Raw genomic sequence first — 23,260 nt, forward strand, 5'->3', positions numbered from 1 at the left:
ACAGAGGCAGACAACAGCCCAAATCTGAAAATAAACCTGAGCCCTTAAGGACTGTTGTGAGGGTTAGTCTTTCAGTACACATTTTTGTGATCACTGCTAAATAGTATCAGAGGTGGAGAGTCTAGCTGCAGAATGCTTGAAAATCCAGAAAATACCATTTTGTATTTAGGTTGCACAATTAATACATGTACATGAATACATTAATATACATAAAAACAGGTCATTTAGTTATATTTTCAAATATAATGGAAACAAAGAATTTAATAAAATGAGAAATATGAATAAAAAACACCCAAGTGAACTGTAAATTGCATCCAAGTTCTGAAAACATCTGCCAAAACACACCCCCTGGGGTAAGTATTCCTCATCACTTCCCAGTGAGAAAGAAGTGACTCTCTCTTCCATTTCTAGTTAAACGCACAATAATATGATTTTTGTAATTTTCTGTTCCTGCTGCAACTTGTTCCCTGTATAAGCAAAACAAACTTTCAAAGGATTGCAGATGAGAAAATAAACAATAGTCAAAATAAATTTACCTGCTGATAGAAAAAATTTAGTGTTGGCTTGTCCTCCGTAAACTGATTCAGAAATCCTTTTGGTAAATATCGGATTCGCAATTCATATCTAAAAAGAAGGAAAACAGGATTACATCCATAATGCAAGGAGAATAAGTCTTCATCACTGTAGCTTTTAAAGAACAGGTTCAACAAGGACCTGTCCTGGATGGTCTAGGTATACTTGGTCCTGACTCAGCACAGGCATCTGGACTTGATGACCCCTCAAGGTCCCTTCCAGCCTTACATATGATTCTATGATTAGAATGTCAAAAAAACAAAAAAAAACAAACACCAAACCTCTATAATTTGCAAGTGCTCTTAAAATTTTATTAACAAGCAATTACAATTTAAATTAATTTAATTAAATTGGAAACCATCATTTTGACAGACCAGTTATACTGAGGTTCAGAGGAAAAAGTATACCTGGCACTGTGTTTACTGGGAACCCTCACCTCATCGGGGTGGTTTGGAAGGGCAGAGCTTTGGCAGTTCTTACGAGTAGGGAAGCATGGGGAGGTGAGTAGTAGGTTTGAACCTCTTGCTATAACAGATAATTATGTTTTCCTGATGGGCTTGCAGGTCTATACTGGTTCAAAGAGGCTGTTATCAGGACTGAGGTATTGACTTCACAGACCTGGATGGGCTGCCAGGCCCCGCTATAGTGCTGTAGGTAGTGGTAGCAGCTGAAGCTAAGATGATGGACTATTGATCTGAGCAAGTAACAATTACTATGTTTCTTGGTGAGTACAGGCATGAATGTTTAATGCACTGTTGGCAAAAGTGAGTAGCCAGGTGCTGTTCCAAGTGAAAATGGCAACTGGTATAGCCCATCAGGGAGCCACAACCTGTGCACTAGCCAAAGGCTCATTTTCAGCTGGAAAAGGCTCAGTCTCTTATCAAATAAAGGTGCTGCAATATCTACTCCTGGGACTACCCCAGTGGAATTGTTGGGATTTACCTATAGGAGGATTTCACAACAGATAGGTATATCCCATATTAGGGTACTGAGGTGCATGTAATAACTCAAAAATCTAAATCCCACCATGACATTACCACACCATTCAATTACAGGAAGAGGTCCAGAGAGGCAGGACTATCGGTCACTTTGATTTACTGGCTATGCCAGAGTTTTAGGTCTCCCTAAAGTTTTTCTTTTGTTTATAAATAGTAAAACTGTTTGGAAACTGATTGGGTATTATTAATTACACTGGTCTACAATTTTTGAGACGTCGTCTGCTTCAGAGATAAAATGTGCTATTTATTATGTGTTTTGATGTGCTGAATTCAAATATGACAATTAAAACAACTGATTGGCTACTGTTTCTAAGATATTTAAGTTTTTACATTTTATGTCTATGTATATTGTGTAGATAGTAGTGTTTTAATCATAAATTGTAAACCTAGGTCTTTTCATGTGTTTATGGTTGTTTTACATGATAATATTTCACCTGTCCTGTTTATGTAACACTTTAAAAATCAGCAAAAGGGTTATATAAATAAAATTTATTATGAAACAAAAAGGCAAAAAACTATTCTGTACATAGTTTAGTCCTATTCAGTGTCTACTCGGCGCTTCTTGGCTTGTCTCTTGTATTCATTAAATGGAGCATCTCTTGTCACTGTCCAGCAATAGTCTGCAAGCATTGATGGGCTCCATTTGCCCTGATAGCGTTTCTCCATTGTTGCAATGTCCTGGTGAAATCGCTCGCCATGCTCGTCGCTCACTGCTCCGCAGTTCGGTGGAAAAAAATGTAGATGAGAGTGCAAAAAATGTATCTTTAGTGACATGTTGCAACCAAGGCTTTTGTATGCCTTGAGGAGGTTTTCCACCAACAACCTGTAGTTGTCTGCCTTGTTGTTTCCGAGAAAATTTATTGCCACTAACTGGAAGGCTTTCCATGCCGTCTTTTCCTTGCCACGCAGTGCATGGTCAAATGCATCATCTCGAAGAAGTTCACGAATCTGAGGACCAACAAAGACACCTTCCTTTATCTTAGCTTCACTTAACCTTGGAAATTTTCCACGGAGGTACTTGAAAGCTGCTTGTGTTTTGTCAATGGCCTTGACAAAGTTCTTCATCAGACCCAGCTTGATGTGTAAGGGTGGTAACAAAATCTTCCTTGATTCAACAAGTGGTGGATGCTGAACACTTTTCCTCCCAGGCTCCAATGACTGTCGGAGTGGCCAATCTGTCTTGATGGAGTGGGAATCTCTTGCACGACTATCCCATTCGCAGAGAAAACAGCAGTACTTTGTGTATCCAGTCTGCAGACCAAGCAAGAGAGCAACAACCTTCAAATCGCCACAAAGCTGCCACTGATGTTGGTCATAGTTTATGCACCTCAAAAGTTGTTTCATGTTGTTATAGGTTTCCTTCATATGGACTGCATGACCAACTGGAATTGATGGCAAAACATTGCCATTATGCAGTAAAACAGCTTTAAGACTCGTCTTGGATGAATCAATGAACAGTCTACACTCATCTGGATCGTGAACGACGTTGAGGGCTGCCATCACACCATCGATGTTGTTGCAGGCTACAAGATCACCTTCCATGAAGAAGAATGGGACAAGATCCTTTTGACGGTCACGGAACATGGAAATCCTAACATCACCTGCCAGGAGATTTCACTGCTGTAGTCTGGAGCCCAACAGCTCTGCCTTACTCTTGGGTAGTTCCAAATCCCTGACAAGGTCATTCAGTTCACCTTGTGTTATGAGGTGTGGTTCAGAGGAGGAGGATGGGAGAAAATGTGGGTCCTGTGACATTGATGGTTCAGGACCAGAAGTTTCATCCTCTTCCTCGTCTGACTCAAGTGAGAATGATTCTGGTGCATCAGGAACCGGCAGTCCTTCTCCGTGGGGTACTGGGCGTATAGCTGATGGAATGTTTGGATAATGCACAGTCCACTTTTTCTTCTTTGACACACCTTTCCCAACTGGAGGCACCATGCAGAAGTAACAATTGCTGGTATGATCTGTTGGCTCTCTCCAAATCATTGGCACTGCAAAAGGCATAGATTTCCTTTTCCTGTTCAACCACTGGCGAAGATTTGTTGCACAAGTGTTGCAGCATATGTGTGGGGTCCACCTCTTGTCCTGATCTCCAATTTTGCAGCCAAAATAAAGGTGATAGGCTTTCTTAACCATAGTGGTTATACTGCGCTTTTGTGATGCAAAAGTCACTTCACCACAAACTTAGCAGAAGTTATCTGCACTGTTCACACAAGTACGAGGCATCTCTGCTCACTTTGGCTAAACAGAAATGTGTCCCTTTGCAAAATCAAACACTGACAAATAAGAGAGCACGACACTGTATGATTTCTAGAGCTGATATAGGGCAATTTGTTCAGCAGAGTGATGTAAGCTTCGTTATGATTGCATCATCCATGACTTCTAGGAATAACGTGATGCAATTCATATAATGTATGACGCAATACCAGCTTCAGATTGCATCACTCATTGTTTTGCCTAAAAAGCAAGTACTGTCCAAACCCAGTCATAGATTTATTCATAGATCCAGTCAAAGATGTATTTTAGTCATTTCTGGTTTAAATTGAGATCCCTTCCCTTTATAACTCACTTATCCTCCGCCATTCCCAAGTCAAGGGTCGTATATACTGACCCAATAGCATATCTTGAAAACTAGAGCCAATCAACAATTTTAAGCATCATTTTCGTTCTCAGTGACCCAGAATTAGTAAAGTTTGACTACATTTATTTCAGAAGCATTTTGGCTGTAGAGCAGTGTTATTGGTACTGCAGTGGCACCTAAAGAATCCTATCAGGTGGTCCCTACCCCTAAGATCTTAGAATCTAAGTAATAGCCTCATTCAGCATAAACCCAGCACATCACAAACAGCACAGCATTTTAGCAAGATGGCCAGCTATATAATCTTTGTAATTAGAAACATTTTGAAACAATATATTTAATGGTTTTTGCATAGTAACACGCTTTTGTTGTGAAATTTCATATTGCTGGTTTCAGCAGGATAGGAAAGGCTGCTTAGCAACTTACAGAAAATAGACTCATAGACTTTAAGGTCAGAAGGGACCAATATGGTCATCTAGTCTGACCCCCCGCATGATGCAGGCCACAAAAACTGACCCCCCCACTTTCCCTTAACTCTGCTGTTGAAGTCCTGAGATCGTGATCTAAAGACTTCAAGTCGCAGAGAATCTTCCAGCTTGCGACCCCTGCCCTATGCTGCAGAGGAAGGCGAAAAACCTCCAGGGCCACTGCCAATCTACCCTGGAGGAAAATTCCTTCCCGACCCCAAATATGGCGATCAGCAGAACCCCGAGCATACAGGCAAGAATCTCTAGCCAGACCCTCATTTTACCATTGATGGCCGTTATTGCCTAATCGATTAGAATCACGTAATCCCATCAAACCATTCCCTCCATAAACTTATCTAGCCTAATCTTGAAGCCAGAGAGGTCTTTCGCCCCCACCGTTTCCCTCGGGAGGCTGTTCCAAAATTTCACCCCTCTGACGGTTAGAAACCTTCGTCTAATTTCAAGCCTAAATTTCCCCACTGCCAGTTTATATCCATTCGTTCTCGTGTCCACATTAGCACTGAGCTGAAATAATTCCTCTCCCTCCCTGGTATTTATCCCTTTGATATATTTAAAGAGAGCAATCATATCCCCCCTCAGCCTTCTTTTGGTTAGGCTAAACAAACCAAGCTCCTAGAGTCTCCTTTCATAGGAAAGGTTTTCCATTCCTCGGATCATCCTAGTTGCCCTTCTCTGTACCCGTTCCAGTTTCAGTTCATCCCTTTTAAACATAGGAGACCAGAACTGCACACAGTACTCCAAGTGAGGTCTCACCAGCGCTTTGTATAACGGAAGCAGCACCTCCCTGTCCCTACTAGAAATACCTCGCCTTATGCATCCCAAGATCGCATTAGCTTTTTTCACAGCCACGTCGCATTGCCGACTCATAGTCATCCTGCGATCAACCAGGACTCCGAGGTCCTTCTCCTCCTCAGTCACTTCTAACCTATGCGTCCCTAGCTTATAACTGAAATTCTTATTAGTCATCCCTAAATGCATCACCTTACACTTCTCACTATTAAATCTCATCCTATTACTATTACTCCAATTTACAAGGTCATCCAAGTCTCCCTGCAGAATATCCCGATCCTTCTCCGAGTTGGCAATGCCTCCCAACTTTGTTAAGGATTACAAGTTAAGGCACACATAACCTGACAAAGAAAGTTATTGACTAAAATCACATTAACTTGTTTGAACATGTAATGAATCCCAACCTCACAAAAATGGCAAACAGTTATAGAATTTTGATTTGCTGTGTTGCCTATTTCTACTGTTGAATACTCAGTCTATGGTGAATAATATATATAAACGTTTTATTATGCATATAAAACTATGGATTTACAATACTCAGTTATTTTTTCATGATATTTTGAGGGTCTCTTCAAAAACACAAAGTGCATGCTCAGTCTTTGGCATAAAACGAAACAAACTTTAAAAAAAAAAAATCAATGAATCCTCAGAGATATAAAAAAACAGCTGCATGACGCAAAGCAAGATATAAACAAAAATTGTCCTTTTTTTTTTTCCAATCAAAACATTAGGCCACCCCGTAGCATGTGTGGGCTCATGTCTGGAGAGGCAAGGTAGTGTCATCCATACCTTGTCCAAAATTAGGAAAACTGAAGGAAGTTTATTTCTCCATTGGAAAAAGCCAAATCACCACTACGCCACACTATTGAGTCAAAAGTAGAACAAAGCAAATTTCCTGTTTAAAAAACAACTATTTTCCCTCTTTTCTCTTTCTTTGTCTTATTTTTCCCTTCTATTATATATCTTGATATATATTCAGTCTTCATCCAAATACTAGTTTTCTAGATTTTAAATTTTTTAGAAGTTTTCGTTTCTCTAAAAACTGCTTTTTCCGCAATCTTTTATTACCTTTATTGCCCCCTCTTTTGTACTAGAAGGGAATTGTTATCCTTGTCATGTGATTTCAGCATCCTAGTGACTAAATACAACCTTAAGGAGGAGATTGAGGTTAAATCTAACTATAAAATATACCAAGAAGCATAATATAAAGGCAAAGGAGCATGTACTATAGGTTTTTCATCATGTATGTCACCAACTGCATCAGAGAAAATTAAAACACTCATTATTTAACATACAATTTAATTTTAAAAGTAACTCTAATGCAAAGCCTAAAAGCTTCAGGTAGACTAGTATGATATTTAGTTTCCATTTTACTTTGCCTTTTATTTCAACATGTAATATACTGTGGCTAAAACAGAATCAGAAGGACAGATTTCAAACAAACAAAAAAACCAAGATAACTTGAGCTACTGAACTCTACGTATATCTGTATTTTGATACAGACTTAATGAACCCATCTCAATCATACAACAAAAGATGAATTAGTCAAGATAGTATTGAATTACAGAAGCATAAGGTACAAATAGGAGATGAGAAAGGCCTGTTGGGCGACAGTCTCTGTCCCTTTCAATGAAGAATTGTTCCCTAACCATGCCCAACTTACTAGTGTCAATGGCACTTCCATCATTTCCCATGGTAGACTATTCTGTACTATAATAATTATTTATGGTCCAGAAGTCTGTGGTGATCTACATTTTACATGTTCCTTCTCTTAATTTACATACAATAGTTCAAAGACATGTATGAACACCTCTCCTTCCCTGCTGTTCCTATCTTTCAAATATTTGTAAACTGCTATGTCACCCCTGAACATTTGCTAAGCAAGATACAGATATTTAGTTCTTTTAATCTTTCCTAATAAATCATTCTCTACAACCCCATAATAATTTTTATTGCTGTTCTCTCAACTCCCTTCAAATATCTTTCTGCTAATGAGATCCCCAGAACTTTAGAAATTCTCATGATTAATCTTGGGATGTCAGTTATAATGGGATTAATGGCTGCCTTTTTGCCTGGTTGAGTAATCCCACACACTCAGGAAAAAAACAGAACAGATTATTTATTTTCTTTTAGACAAGAAAAGTGTTTCAATTTCAATCCCCATTTAACTCAAAAACCCGCTATGGTAGCACAGAAACCCCACCCATTTACAACCAAAGCCGGTTTCTCCTTCCCTTCTTTGAATGGGAACTGAAAATTCAAGTGGGTTACACACTTCATATCCCTCTGTAAATCATACAATTTAATCTATTCTTTATTGTACTTTTGTAACCTTAGGAAGCCATCACATATCTTCTTTAATGCCATAAATTTAATGTGAATAGTCCTCCAATAAAAAAAATGCCTGTTCTTTCCACATCTCAACATAAGAGTAAACATTTACTGAATATTGTGAGATTCATTCTAAACCACCTCTAAGAATAACATATGACAGAGTCACTCACTAGACAATTAACTTAAAATATATTGGCTGGTTAACCATTCATCTTACATGTATACATATTCTGTCACTCCAAAGTGTTTTAGGACACATGGCTGGTGAGACGAAGGCAGATGGGAGGCTAAGGGAGTCAGCGAGCTGAGTTTGTCAGCGAAGGAAGACAGGGAAGCAGGGTTGTGTGTGTGTGTGTGTGTGTGTGTGTGTGTGTGTCCCACTTTCCTTAATTTGCAAGAACTCTACAAGGAAGAACCATCAATGGGAGAAAGCAGCATGTCGCCAACTCCATTGATAGCTCTCCTCTGCTTGCACTTGTGCCCCCCCACTGCCAGCCAGCCATCCTGACCCTGGAGACTTCCACCAGGCCCTGGTCTTGACTTGCTGGGAATGCAGCCCGTATGTTCCCGCTGATGAAAGCCAGGCAGGGGGAATAACCTGGGTGTAAGAGCTGTTAGTTGGTGGAATCCCACAGGAAACAGGTTAGAAAGCTGCAGGAGGAAGTGGCTCAACTGTGTAGCATCCAGGAGTGTGAGGACTTCATTGATAGGACACACGTGGAAACATCTGGGAAGGAGGATATTAGGTGACCACAGAAGCACCAGAGGAGGAAGGTGAACCAGCTGCTCTAGGGGGAGGAGACTGGCTGCTGGCCATCTTGGGCAGTAGACAGTGTTCCACTCCCTACCCAGGTCTTCCAATCATCAAGGTGAAGAACTGGTATGCTATACTGGCAACAGGAGGTGACGAACAGATCCCAGTGGCTGAGGAGGAGGAGCCCCTTGCCTCCAAAGCTGGGAGGCTCATGGCCATCACACCCAAAGGGGGGCATAAGGTGCTAGTGTTTTAGTACTCCCCTCAGGAGGGTGGAGGAAACAATCTCCTGACCTGACCTGATGTCCCGGGGAGGTATGCTTCCTGCCTGGAGATGTTGCACATCGGAGAACTTACAGAAAGGCTGCTGAGGCTCGTCCAGCTCTCTGACCACTACCCCATAATGTTCATACATGTGGGCACTAATCATATTATCAGGTATGACCCTGAGCAGATCAGCAGTGACTACAGGGCTCTGGGAGTGAGGTCAAGAAATCAGGGGCATAGTTTGTATTCTTGTTCATCATCCCAGTTGAGGGTAAGGGCCCAGGTAGGGACATGTGCATCTTGAAGATGAATGCATGGCTGTAAAGATGGTGCCAAAAGGAGGGCTTCAGCTTCCTCAACCGTAGGATGCCATTCTGGGAAGAAGGCCTGCTGATAGCTCAGTGGTTTGAGCATTGACCTGCTAAACCCAAAGTTTTGTGAGTTCAATCCTTGAGGGGGCCACTTAGGGATCTGGGGCAAAAATCTGTCTGGCGATTGGTCCTGTTTTGAGCAGGGGGTTGGACTAGATGATCTCCTGAGGTCCCTTCCAACCCTGATATTCTATGATTCTATGAAATTAATGTTGTGCACAGAATTTCCTTTTCCCTCACAGAAACGGGCTGTAGACCTGCTGGCTGCCACTGGACCCAGCAGAGCCCAGCTCGCAGAGGGACAGAGCTGGAGGGTTTGGGGAGCTGCAGTTCCCGGCACGCCTTGAAGGAAGGAGGCGGTGTGCAGAAAACTCCACACAAGCCCAGGATCCAGTATCAAGCCGTTTCTCCCTCTGGATCCCTGGGCTATGGGGGGGCCCCCATGGCTGGGCTCTGGAGAGAAGAGGTCTGAGTGTCTTCCCCCCTCTCTGGCAGGGGATGGGGCAGAGAAACGGAAACTGGGTTGTTGTAGGGGTTTCTTTAACTCTACTCCTGGGAGAATTTTTGTGTGTGTCTGTATTGTTACAGATATACTTCCTGACAGGTATTTTGCAATAAATTACCAAAATAATTGAAACTGGTATGATTATACAGTGTTATTTTGACAAATAAAATATGCAGAATTTTAAAATACTGTGCAAGGAATTTTTATTTTTTTGGAATAAGAAATATCCAAAACACAATACCTAGTAGTAACGGGCAACTTTAACTACCCAGACTGTTTGAAGAGTAGTATGGCAAAACACAAAATTTCCAATAAGTTATTAAAATGTACTGGTGACAACTTTTTATTTCAGAAAGTGGAGGGGGGACAGTCATTTTAGATTTAATTCTGAACATCAGGGTGGAGTCAGTAGCAAATCTGAAGGTGGAAGGCAATTTGGACGAAAGTGATCATGCTTCATGATAGATTTCATGATTCTAACAAAAGAAGGCATGAGAGCAGCAGAAAAAGGACAATGGATTTCGAAACTTTAAACTCAGAGAACTGGTAGGTAAGGTCCCATGGGAAGAAAATCTAAAGGAAAAAGGAGTTCAGGAGAGTTGGCAGTTTCTCAAGACGACAATATTAAAAGCACAACTGCAAACTGTCCCCGTGTGAAGAAAAGATGGGAAGAATGATTAGAGGCCAATATATTCCATCAGGAATTCTTTAATGATTTGACAGGTTTCAGAGTAGCAGCCGTGTTAGTCTGTATCCGCAAAAAGAACAGGAGTACTTGTGGCACCTTAGAGACTAACAAATTTATTAGAGCATAAGCTTTCGTGGGCTACAACCCACTTCTTCAGATGCATATAGAGTGTAACATATATTGAGGAGATATATATACACACACATACAGAGAGCATGGACAGGTGGGAGTTGTCTTACCAACTCTGAGAGGCCAATTAAGTAAGAGAAAAAAAACTTTTGAAGTAATAATCAAGATGGCTCAGTACAGACAGTTTGATAAGAAGCACTGGTTTTTGAGTATTATGATTCCTGATGTCAGATTTGTGTCCAAATTATTCAACAATTAGTCTGTAAGCACCTAGAGAATAACAGGGATATAAGAAATAGCTAGCATGGATTTGTCAAGAAGAAATCAGGCCAAACCAACCTAATTGCCTTCTCTGACAGGTTTATTGGCCTAGTGGATGGGGGGAATCAGTAGATGTGATATATCTTGATTTTAGAAAGACTTTTGACAGAGTCCCACATGACTTTCCCATAAGCAAGCTAGAGAAATGCAAGATGATATTACTATAAGGTGGGTGCAAAACTGGTTGGAAGAATATACTCAAACAGGAGTTATCAATAGTTCGCTAAGTGGGAAGACATATCTAGTGGGGTCCTGCAAGGGTCAATCCTGGGTTCGGTACTATTCAATATTTTCTTTAATGACTTGGATAATGGAATGGAGAGCATGCTTATAAAATCTGCAGATGACACCAAGCTGGGAAGTATTGCAAGCACTTTGGAGGACAGGATGAGAATTCAAAACAACGTTGACAAATTGGAGAACTTGTCCGAATTCAACACAATGAAATTTAATAAAGACAATTGCAAAATACTTTATGTAGGAAGGAAAAATAAAATGCACAACTAGAAAATGGGGAATAACTGGCAAGGTGATGGCATTGCTGAAAAGGCTCGGAGGGGTATAGTGGATCACAGACTGAATATGAGTCAACAACATGATACAATTGTGAAAAACGCTAATACCATTCTCTGGTGTATATAATGGATCACAAACTGAATATGAGTCAACAACATGATACAATTGTGAAAAAGGCTTGGGTGTATTAATGGGTGTCATATGTAAGACACAGGAAATAGTTGTCCCGCTCTACTTGGAACTGGTGACGTCTTAGCTGGAGTACTGTGTCCAATTTCTGGGCACCACAATTTAGGAAGGGTGTGAACAAGTTAGAGAGAGTCCAGAGGAGAGCAACAAAAATGAAAAAAGGTTTAGAAACCCGGCCTATGAGGAAAGGTTAAAAAACTGGGCATGTTTAGTCTTGATAAAAGAACACTGAAGAGGGACTGATAATCTTCAAATATGTTAAGAGCTGTTACAAAGAGGACAGTGATCAGTTGCTCTCCCTGACCAGAGGAGGAAGGACAAGAAATAATGGGCTTAATCTGCAGCAAAGGAGATTTAGGTTAGATATCAAGAAAAACTTTCGAACTATAAAGGTAGTTAAGTTCTGGAATAGGCTTCCAAGGGAGGCTGTGGAGTCATTGGAGGTTTTTAAGAACAGGTTGAACAGATGCCTGTCAGGAAGGGTCTATGTTTGCTTGGTCCTGTCTGAGCAAAGGGGTCTGGATGTGAGGACTTCTTAAGGTCCCTTCCAGACCTATATTTCTATCATTCTATTAGAATTAGCTATAGACTGAATTAGAGAACATCCCTAGATTTCATTTCTGCAACATGCTTCTGCAGAGCTGTTTATAACGTGAGCGTAACTGTATAAAACAGAAATTGATTATTAATACCTTTAGAAATGAGAAAGAAGAAAGAAAACTGTTCAAGATGATGATATGGCCAGAAAGCTAAGTTTAAACTTCAGACATGTCTCTGCTTTTTTTATGCACAGCAAGTTTTGCCTATGACTATATTAAATATTATCCTGGCTCAAGTAACTACTGCAAATTATTGTTGATCTATTTCAACCAGAAGGACTTGCTTTATGCTCTGCAAAGCTCCATTCTCTCCTTTCCACACACATTTCAGCGCTAAACATTTCAGTTAAATCTCTCCCTCCGATCTAGGTACAGCTCTCTTGTGCTACACAGAACAAAATAGTAGTAAATCAGTCTCTGAATTTGCAGCACAAACTAAAAGGTCACTGCAAACATTTTCCTGGCTCATGTTCTTAGAGGCAAGTGATTCCCCTGTAAGTCTGAATTTGCTTGTTACTGTGATTATCATTCCTTTCCTCACAAGTTGTGTCAAATTGAATCGGACTTCATGTAGCAGACTATAAAAGCCTCTTTATTATCATATTAAGAGAACCTAATGTACTAAATATAGGCACCAGTACAAAATAGCTTTTGCCTTCTGGACAAGTTGCTAAGTTTCTGAAATCTTGATCTTTTAAATTGTATTTTTCCTTAACTGCACTAATCAGTTATTTCTACAAAGAATTTTTAACAAAGCAGATTCATCACCAATGTTAAAAAAACAATTTACATAACAATGGGATGCATCTAATGGTAATTGGCTTGTTACTGGATTAACAAATCTCAATTTAATTTGGAAGATTAAGTGTTTTACAATAAACTCTACCCCGATATAATGTGACCCGATATAACACGAATTCGGATATAACGCGGTAAAGCAGTGCTCCCGGGGGGGAGGGGGGCGAGGCTGCACACACCGGTGGATCAAAGCAAGTTCGATATAATGCGGTTTCACCTATAATGCGGTTTCACCTATAATGCGGTTTCACCTATAAAGATTTTTTGGCTCCCGAGGACAGCGTTATATCGAGGTAGAGGTGTAATTAGAAGTATAACCTGTACATAAATTTGGTATAAAACACCTCTGTTTGCAATGCTAGATCTTGCATATCGAGGAAATGAGAGAGAGCCAATGGTCATTGTAGTATACAATACAGCTGTGTTCCTCAATATTAGTTTCCTGAATAGAATGAATGTTATCAGTGAACAAATAAGTATTCAGTTTCACTGATAAAGTCTCCAGTGTTCACTGACATCATCCTTTTGAACCTTCTGGGGGTTTGTAACAGTCGAAGACCTTGTCTACACTGCTAAAAAAGGTGTGTGTTTTTTACATTCAGATAATAGTCACTCTTAGCTCAGTGGTTTGAGCATTGGCCTGCTAAACCCAGGGCTGTGAGTTCAATCCTTGAGGGGGCCATTTAGGGATCTGGGGCAAAAATCTGTCTGGGGATTGGTCCTGCTTTGAGCAGGGGGGGTTGGACTAGATGACCTCCTGAGGTCCCGTCCAACACTGATATTCTATGATTCTATAACTCATGTGTATGACCTATCCCATGGTGAAGACATGGCACTTTTGTTTTACCATCAGGTAAACTAGGCAAGATCAGCACTATCTCGCTGCCTTGGGATGACCTCACCTAGTTTATCTCACAGTACAACTGAAGTGTCCTGTCTTCACTGTGTTTTTATCTTGGGATAGTTCATGTGTGTGAGTTGCCCAAGAGTAAAAAACATACATTTTTCAATAGTGAAGACAAGGCCACAGTGGTATCGTAAAGCAAGTTTAAGGCTTGGGCAATGGACTCCTAACAAACAGCTACTTCCTGCTCCTTCACTCGCTACAGAATTGCATTCTGCTAATTTTCATTAGGATGGTTACCGATTGGCACTGCTGTGAAACTGGGCTACATGTGCTCTTACAGCTGAACTGAATGCCATTGGAAGAGAGAAGAGATGTCTGGCTTAACAAACAGTGGCTGACCGTGTAGGTCTGAATGTATTACTTATCCTGAGCCTTAGCCACAGCCATAGGAGTCTACTGCAGTGTGGTGTGAATACAGAGTCACCTCCCTTACTGTTCCTCTGCTCTGCTATGTTTCCTCCTCGGGACTGGAAATAGTATCCAATAGCATCACAAAAACCACTTACATTAGGGACAGAATTTGTTCCAAGAATTTTTATCATTTTCTATCTCCTCCTGCTGTCGGGAAGTATAATCTAAGCATCTGGACTGATCTAAAAGAATATTAGAGAATACATTTCCCGTGTATATTGAATACACAGTCTTAAATTAAAATCATTAAAAAATTCCCATATGAGCAGCAGTTACTGGATTATGATGTTATAGGAAGATATTAATTCAAGCACCATTCCAGGACTTCTCTCTTACTCTGCTAATCTAAATATTTTAACAAGTACTGTCATCTGATCCTAAATGCTCTGTTTTATAGTATTACAAATATGACAGCAACATTTTGATTATTCAAAGCAAATCTCTATGGGTTTAAAAGGTACGTCAGGCTGCTTGCATTCGATAAAGCATAAAATGGCACTCTGGAGATGTACTGAATAATTTATATCTTATGACACTTGTCTGAGGTTTTTATACAATCCCTTTATCCAAACTTCAAAACAATTATCTAACTTTCCTTTTAAAACTGATTAACTTTGTTTTGTAATATGTAACATATGGGTTGCATCACATAATATAAATGAAACTGGCACTTTTACAATAGGTAAGAAATATCCATTGCATAAATTATTCATATCTCATATTTGGTTCTGGTCATATTATGTGAACAGAATATTCCCCCCCCCCCAAAGACACTTCAAAGTATTATTTATGATAATTTGCTTGAAAAAAATAATCAATCTGCATCATTAAAGCATACAGGAAGCCCTGAAATGTCATGTACGCAGAAGAAAATGTGCAATATTTCTGACACCAATGTTTTAAACTTTCTCATTTAGTGTGACAGGCTAATCCAGGCTACCCCCTAAAAGGGAAATAATAAACTCACAGGATCAGATTTGCTAGATGTGGTAAGCATTTACTAGTAAATTATCTAGCAATTTAAGTTTCAAGAAATTACGTGCAGACTGTTAACTCTACTGCAGTTCTTCAGAAGAACATATTTGTGGGTTTTTAAATGACTAGTAATCCTGTGTAAAGTGTGTTATGGTCAGAAAACTGATTATATTCAGAGATTATATGGCCAGAAGGGATCACTGTGATCATCTGAGTTTGACCTCCTGCATAACACAAGTGGTAGGATTTACCTGAATTAACTGATTATGAACATTTCTTATTCTGTAGATCTGCTCCATGTATTTATTCAGATATATATCTCTTCACTTTTCTGACAAAGAGTTTTCCTACTGCTTTTTACTTCTATTAGCACTGCAGAAGCAAGCCATTTAAGACAGACTGAGCTGCATTCTTCTCTGGTTTGTATATTAAGAACAGATTTGGCAATTAAATCTCACCTGGAGAATCTTAACCCATTCTAAATTTGTACATTTCTAAACAGGAGTAATTAACATTTGTCTTGGTTAAATGATAGCTGCATTATATGAAGCTTAACAACACTTCCCTAATTTCTTTTAAAGAGAATATAAAATGCCCTTTTAGAAGTATTTTTTAAATGCATCACAGCATTTTTATGCTTAAAACAGGGATACAATTAAATGTTATGATTCACTGGGCCTACTACATATTTAGCAAGTCTCATCCTACTCTTATCCCACTCTAAGGTTTGCAGGCTCAAATTAGACTTATCAGCTCTTCACAGTTGGCAGAATTCCCTTCTAGCCAATGAGCCTTTCCTCTGGAATACCAGGGCACCTTCTCATTTCTTCTGGCTTTTTGCTGGGTAACTATAGGCAGCTGTCTCCCTTTCTACTAGCCCTATTCTCAGGAGTTCTGCAAGAGGATTTTCTTTATAAAATAAAAGATTATACAAAGTTTATGGCAAACAGAACATGATGATTTGATTTTGAAACTGAACAGGTTTATAATCTTACTTCCATTCCTCTGGAGGGTGGGCTAATTCAAACCTCTCCCTCACATTGGATACACCCATGTCCAGATGTAGCCAGTGGACCTCCTCAGATTGCAGGTGACTGAGCCGTAATCCATAACAGGCCACATTCTTTACTTTGTGACTGTCCACTATCTTCTGAATTATGCCCTAAAACACACAAAAATGCACATTTTGTTATAAAACTTTTTGTTCATGCCTGTAAAGGGTAACCATATCTCATACTTTATACAAAGGGCTAATCAATGGATCCGACATAGCTACATTTATTAGGAGTGCAAGAAAATAAGTTACTAATTTTTAAACCGTAATTCCAGTTCTGAATTTTTAGTTATATGATTTTACATGAATCTGTACCAGTCATGTATCTTACCAAAACTGAGCCACTATATGCTCTACATAGGGAAAATGCTGGGGAGGAAAAAGGGCAGATTTGCAGATTAAAAAAAAAAACCACAACACCTTTTACTTGTTAAATATTTCTAACTCTTCCGCAAATCTTGACAGTCACTCCCCACCTACGTTAGGGAAACAGTCAGAAGCTTTCCTCTTCTTTTGTGCCTGAGCAAACAGGATTTAGTAAAAGGTTAATTCATTCATGAACCCTTGATTTTTCCATCTAACTTGTCCTTGAGGGTCAACATTAATCTCTACCATAGCAGAAACATTTCCTAAGCAAGAGGCATCTACTCAGGTAGATTTTTCTAACAGAAAAATTGTACCCCAGGTTTGTCCTTTCATAAATTATAGTTTAGACTAACTCCAGGCAAGGAATAGTCAGAGTCCAAGAAAAGTCCACAGGTATCTGCCACAGAGTCCCACAGGAGTGGGAGCAGGACTACAGGGGTTACGTAAGTAACAGTGTGTACAATATAGGGCAGTTTTGCAAAGTTCATTATTTTATATCCCAAAGGGTTTAAATGATTGAAAAACAACTTTTGAAACTGTGCAATACTATAAAAATCTGACCCTTATGGGGGTCTCTAGCCCAGCAAAATCTTTGGTTGATGAGCCATCAGTAGCATAGTGTTTGCTGAGGTGCAACAGGGGTGAAGATGATGTGGGGCCTACAAACAGGAAAGGCAAGACAAATTAAATAGTATGCTAATGTCCCACTTAGCTTTGCTATTGAGGTACTGACCACAAGGGTGCTAAAGCTGATGAAGTTTGTTTTTTACATTTAACAGAAGCCTGCTTTTATGTACGGCTGTTTATATACTGTACCAAATACTGCAGAGTACAGTTGCTCATATTCAGGGTTACAAAGAGCAGTGCTACTTCCAAGAGTACTTAGATGTACAAAGGGAAATATTTAACCCCCTCCTTACACTAAGGGCAATTTCTGCGTAAGTAAAGCCTGACATTTTGGCAAGCATACTTTTTTCTGAAGGTCACACAAATAAAGTGCAAAACATGCAGAGCTCATTTCAGAAATCTGCCCATGAAGGACAGTCTTTTGTCAATAATGAAAATAGGGGTCAATGTTCTGAAAAGGCAGTTATACTCAAACTGAAATATGACAAAGATGAGTTTGGGAAATGGAGTCAAGGCAAAATTGGATATTTTCCACACCAACAAAGCATTAAAAATATTGACAGATAAGCCAAAGTCAGAAACTGCTACAGTAGATAATCAAGTATGTGGCCAGAAAAGAAATGAGGAGGAGATTCAAGAGCTTCTCTAACTATCAGCCTGGTATTTTCTAATGGGGCCCAGGAAATCAAGTGCCTAATTCTCATGGAAAGCCAGTGGGAGCTGGGTGCCTAAATCCCTTTGAAATCCCAGTCTCAATTTAAGAACACAAAATATTTCTCAACCTTATTCCAGAAAAGCACAATAGCTCTTCCGTTTTTGCACCAAAATCAAGTAAATATCAAGACAGTATTCTTTTGAATTGAAAAAATTGTCAATAAATACACAAGTTGAGTACATAGATAACAGTTTGTATACATGGTACTGTACTATACTGCTGTACAACAGGTTAGCTGAGTTAAATAACATGTCCCAGCCTGAGAGCTTAAACTCTAAATACATATTATGATTTTTTGTTTTTGTATTATTCTATAAAGTGAGAACAAATTTTATCTAGAACATTTCACAGAAAAGTAAACAAGCAGAGGTAGGCCATTCAGTGAGAAATTTAGAAAACATCTGGAGAATGGAGATGAAAGGTAAATACAACTTAATAGATGGATAAGTAAAATGGATTCACCTCTCTTCTCAAGTATAGTAAACTGATGAGAAGTACTTTTTACAATCTAATAAATTAACTTAAATACATTTATCAAAAATTAAATATACTGAAGAAGGAAATTAAGACAACCTTTACTGTAATTATTATTTTACAAACTTGTACATTTATGCAGAGCACAAGAACTGGTGCATACTACAAATCAAAATAAATATAGCATTTTGCTATCAGGCGTCCTTAGACTATTCCAATACTACAGCTTGACCCAAAAATGGAAAAATAAGAAAATAATGTGATCGAGACACTCAAGCTTTTAATATAGAGAGTTCATTCATTTTACACACAAAAAAATTTAAAAAGTTTAATTTCAACTATTTGGAGCTAGATCCTCACCTTGAATAAATCAGGACACCTCCATTGAGCAACAACAATTTACACTAAGTGAGGATCTGTCCCTGTGTGAGAAACAGCTACATGCATATAATCTAGTAAATTCCCACAGAGTAGAGCAGGATTTTGTTTTAGCCTGCTAGTGTTACAAAGCAGCAAAAGATTAAACATTCAAGAGCTTTACTGGCAGGGCAGCCATAATTTGGGCCAGTGTACTCAACTCTGACCCTTGTTAAATAATGCAGGGAAAGTCCTGGAATTCTGGAAAGCCTCCCCAGACTGTCTAGAGACACTTCCAATACCAGACAAAAGCAATTGCCATAACTTGTGCATGGATGACAGCTTCTCTGTCTTTCATGCTAACAAGAGATTTCACAAGTTGGGAAACCTTGCCACAAGCATGCCTGATGCTCTTTATAATAGTGATTAGAATGTTTAATCAGAGGTTTTCAGACAGTTTAACTGCTTAACAACTGTACAGTAGGAACTAAAACACCCTGAAGTAAGCCATGACTAAATGCTTGACACTCTAACCACAGTGATATCTGAAAATTTCACAAGCTTAGGTATGACCAATGGAACAGTACAGTGTGTTCTAGGACCAGGACTGTAGGTAAGGAACACCTGAGTTCCAATCCTGACTCTATCAACAACCATTGTGTGGCCTTGAGTACATTCCACCTTATCAGTTTCCCAGTTAAGGAATATATTTATCTCCCACATAGGTACATTATAAGAGTTAATGTTAATGCAGCACTTTATACACTCAAAGTGCTATAAGAGTGCTAAAGTTTCATGCAGGAAGTTTGAATTAAGAATTGAACTGGACTGGACTCCAAAGCTTCAAATAAGTCAGATTTAAAATTTCCATAGGAAAAACAACAACTGTGGAATGCCCACATTCATGCTTACTGCAGTAGGATTTAGCCACACAACATCTAGTCATAGATTCCAAAGCCAAAAGGGACAATTATGATCATCTAGTTCAGGGGTTCTCAAACTTCATTGCACCGCGAACCCCTTCTGACAACAAACCCCCAGGACGCATGAGCCCTGCTGCCCCAGCTGGGGGGCCTGAAACCTGAAGCCCCGGATGGTGGGGCCCGGCCTTTGGCTTTGGCCCCGGGGCCCAGCAAGTCTAACACCAGCCCTGGGGACCCCATTAAAACAGGGTCACGACCCACTTTGGGGTCCCGATCCACAGTTTGAGAACTGCTGATCTAGTTTAACCTCCGTACAAGACATAGAACTTCCCCAAATTAATTCCTAGAGCATATCTGTTAGAAAAACATCCAATCTTGATTAAAAAATTGTCAGTGATGGAGAACCACCACAACCCTTCGTAAACTGTTCCAATGGTTAAATACCCTCACAGTCAAAAATTTATACCATATTTCCAGTCTGAATTTGTGTAGCTTCAAAGTCCAACCATTAGATCATGTTATATCTTTCGCGGCTAAACTGAAGAAGCCTATTATTAAATATTTGTTCCCCATGTAGGTGCTTACTGACGGTAATCAAGTCATCCCTTAAACTTCTCTTTGTTAAGCTAAATAGCTTGAGCTCTTTGAGTCTATCACTAGTCATTCTTGTGGCTCTTCTCTGAACCATCTCCAATTTATCAACATCCTTCTTGAATTGTGGACACCAGAACTGGACACAGTATTCCTGCAGTGGTTGCACCAGTGCTAAATACACAGGTAAAATAACCTCACTACTCTTACTTGAGATTTCCCTGTTTATGGATCCAAGGATCACATTAGCCCTTTTAGTTGCAGCGTCGCACTGGGAGCTCATGTTCAGCTGATTATCAAGCACAACCCCAAATCTTTTTTTAGAGCCACTGCTTCCTAAGAGAGTGTCCCCCACTGTGTAAGTATGGCCTACATTCTTTGGTCCTAGACATTTAACTGCATTAAAACATGTATTGTTTCTTGCATACAGTTTACCACGCAATCCACATCACTCAGTCTTACAGACCTGTCCCCTTCATTATTTACCACTCCCCCAATTTTTGTGTCATCTGCAAACTTTATCAGTGATGATTTTATGTTTTCTTCCAGGTTACTGATAAAAATAATAAATAGCTTAGGCCAAGAACTGATCCCTGCAGTACCTCACAAGAAACACACTCACTTGATGATTCTGTATTTACAATTACATTTTGAGATCTCTCAGTTAGCCATCATTCAATCCACTTAATGTGTGCCATGTTAATTTTATATCCTCTAGTTTTTTAATCAAAATGACATGCAGAACCAAGAGAATGCTTACAGAAGTCTATTACATCAACACTATTACCTTTATCAACCAAACTTGTCATCTCATTAAAAAAGATATTAAGTTAGTTTGCCAGGATCTTTTTTCCATAAACCCATGTTGACTGGCATTCATTATATTACCCTCCTTTAATGCTTTATTAATTGAATCCTGTATCAGCCACTCCATAATCTTGCCTGGAATCAATGTCAGACTGACAGGCTATAAATACCTGGGTCATCCTGTCAACCCTTTTAAAATATTTGCACAACATTAGCTTTCTTCTAGTCTTCTGGAACTTCCCCAGTGTTCCAGGACTTATTGAAAATTATTGACATTTTACTGAAAAATAATTATATTGTTTTAATCAAAATATTTTGCCTTTTGCTTGTCATCCGAGGATCTCAGAGTGCTTTACATCAACGTAAGAAACGTAACAATATGCAATTTATACACCAAAGATATTTTTGTTCAGTAGTAGCAGTAGTAATTAGCCTCATTATTGTGATACAAAAGGGGGCCATTCATAGTTGCTTCTGGACACAGGACTATCGATTTATGTTCATAGTGCTATTTCTATAGATCTTTACTCGATAAGTGTATATTTCACTTGGAAGGAGCACAGTTATGTCCTGTCACCTGGCTCAGGTACCCATCCATTATGTGGGCATGTACTAAATACAAAACAAGAAAAATGAGATACTTATTGAACAGTAGAGGGTACCTACTTTCTAGCTCATTTACCAATAATGCTCAAGAATGAGTCTCATATTTCTTAATAAGTAGTTAGTCTGACAAATTGTTCTGTCATTTGGGCTGTTGCTATCACTCAAACACAGCTCCACAGTTTCAACAGTAGACGGGTCACTATTAATGTGTAGAAGCAATTTCCAGACAGATCTGTCCTGTGCGGGAGATGGAATGGTTCTCTCTATTGACCAATAAAGCCACCTCAGGGTTGGTTTTAAGTTTGGTCTGCATTTTGGCACTACCAAATGATGAAAGGCCCAAGTCCATATCATCTGAGCCATTCTCATCAGATGTGCAGGAAGTCTCCTCTGTGTCCAAGCCCTCTTCTAAATACTACATTTTTCCCCGGATTATTTCACAAAATGACAGAAAGACCAACGGTTTCTATGTATTATTGTATACACAGAAACTACTACTAATAATAATACATTGTATTATCACATTAATCTTGTCCTACTGCCCCTTATAGTTGGCTCTCAATGCACTAAAGCCATCTTCCTTTCTGCCCCGGTAAATTGCGTCACCAGATCACATTCTCAGGTCTCCTTAACTGTTGCATTCACCCAAAACTACAAGCCATGGTATAGGAATATCCAAAAAATGGTCCAAGAACCAAATGCAGAGGGAGACCTTGGGGCGCCAGGGGAGGAGTAGACATTGTGAGGAAAGCCAACCAAGACAGGAATGGAAGAACACAGACTTTGTGGGAGAGAACCAAGCAATGGAAGTGGAGACAGACTAGGAACCGCCATGGAAGGACAGAGTTTGGGAAATAGAAAGATCAGAGAGGGAAAGAGAAAGAGACAAGGAGGAAGAAAAAGCAATAGAAAGATTTAAATGAATTGTAGGAGGAGAAAAACAAGGCAAGGCACAGCTTAGAAAATTGCCTTAATTATTTATGTCCCCCCATTTTACTGTATTTCTTGGTCAGGACAGGGGAGTTGAAAGGTAGAAGGAGAATCCACTTTAACTTGGACAATAGTAGCATGCAGAGGGAGGAAAAGATTTTTTCAGGATGATTGTGGCTGAGAGCCAGGGACACAGCAACTCCTAAGTTTTCTAATTTGAGCATTGCCTCTCCCTGTAACTACTGGATGAGAACAATGCAGATCAACTATCAGTTTTATTGCTAGTGATCTCAAACCAGCTATTTATATTTGTCTATCAAGAAAGACAGAAGAATATATGGCTACATGTATTTAATAGATAAAAACATTTACGTACACAAATGCAAATTACTTCAGGCTCCTGGCAAATTGCCACCATATCCCTCTGTGTTGCAAGGTTTAGATACCTCTTCTGTAGCCTGTATGTTTGTTTCTATGGGTTTGTTGTATGAATCTTTCTAGCTCAGCAACACAAAGAGCAGCTTATTTAGGAAGTGCACACATGACGAGGCACAGAGCTAAAGGAACCCCAAATCAATTTTGTAAACAATCTCAGCTGTTGCTGTAATTGCTTTAAAAAA

General features: G+C 39.4%; 1 protein-coding gene across 9 annotated transcripts in view; it reads right to left on the bottom strand.

Moving 5' to 3' along the window:
- Positions 1-23,260, bottom strand: part of PTK2 (protein tyrosine kinase 2) — a 352,467-nt gene that overhangs the window by 185,869 nt on the left and 143,338 nt on the right. For all 9 annotated transcript variants that reach the window (XM_026646750.1, XM_026646742.1, XM_029913965.1 and 6 more), the window contains 2 exons: positions 16,186-16,352; positions 537-624 (listed from right to left, as the gene is read on the bottom strand). In XM_026646750.1, coding sequence (XP_026502535.1) covers positions 537-624; positions 16,186-16,352 — 255 coding nt within the window. The remainder of the gene's footprint in view (positions 1-536; positions 625-16,185; positions 16,353-23,260) is intronic.

The sequence above is a fragment of the Terrapene carolina genome, unplaced genomic scaffold (assembly GCF_002925995.2).
Source record: "Terrapene carolina triunguis isolate 2854851 unplaced genomic scaffold, T_m_triunguis-2.0 Scaffold58, whole genome shotgun sequence".
NCBI classification, from domain to species: domain Eukaryota; kingdom Metazoa; phylum Chordata; order Testudines; family Emydidae; genus Terrapene; species Terrapene triunguis.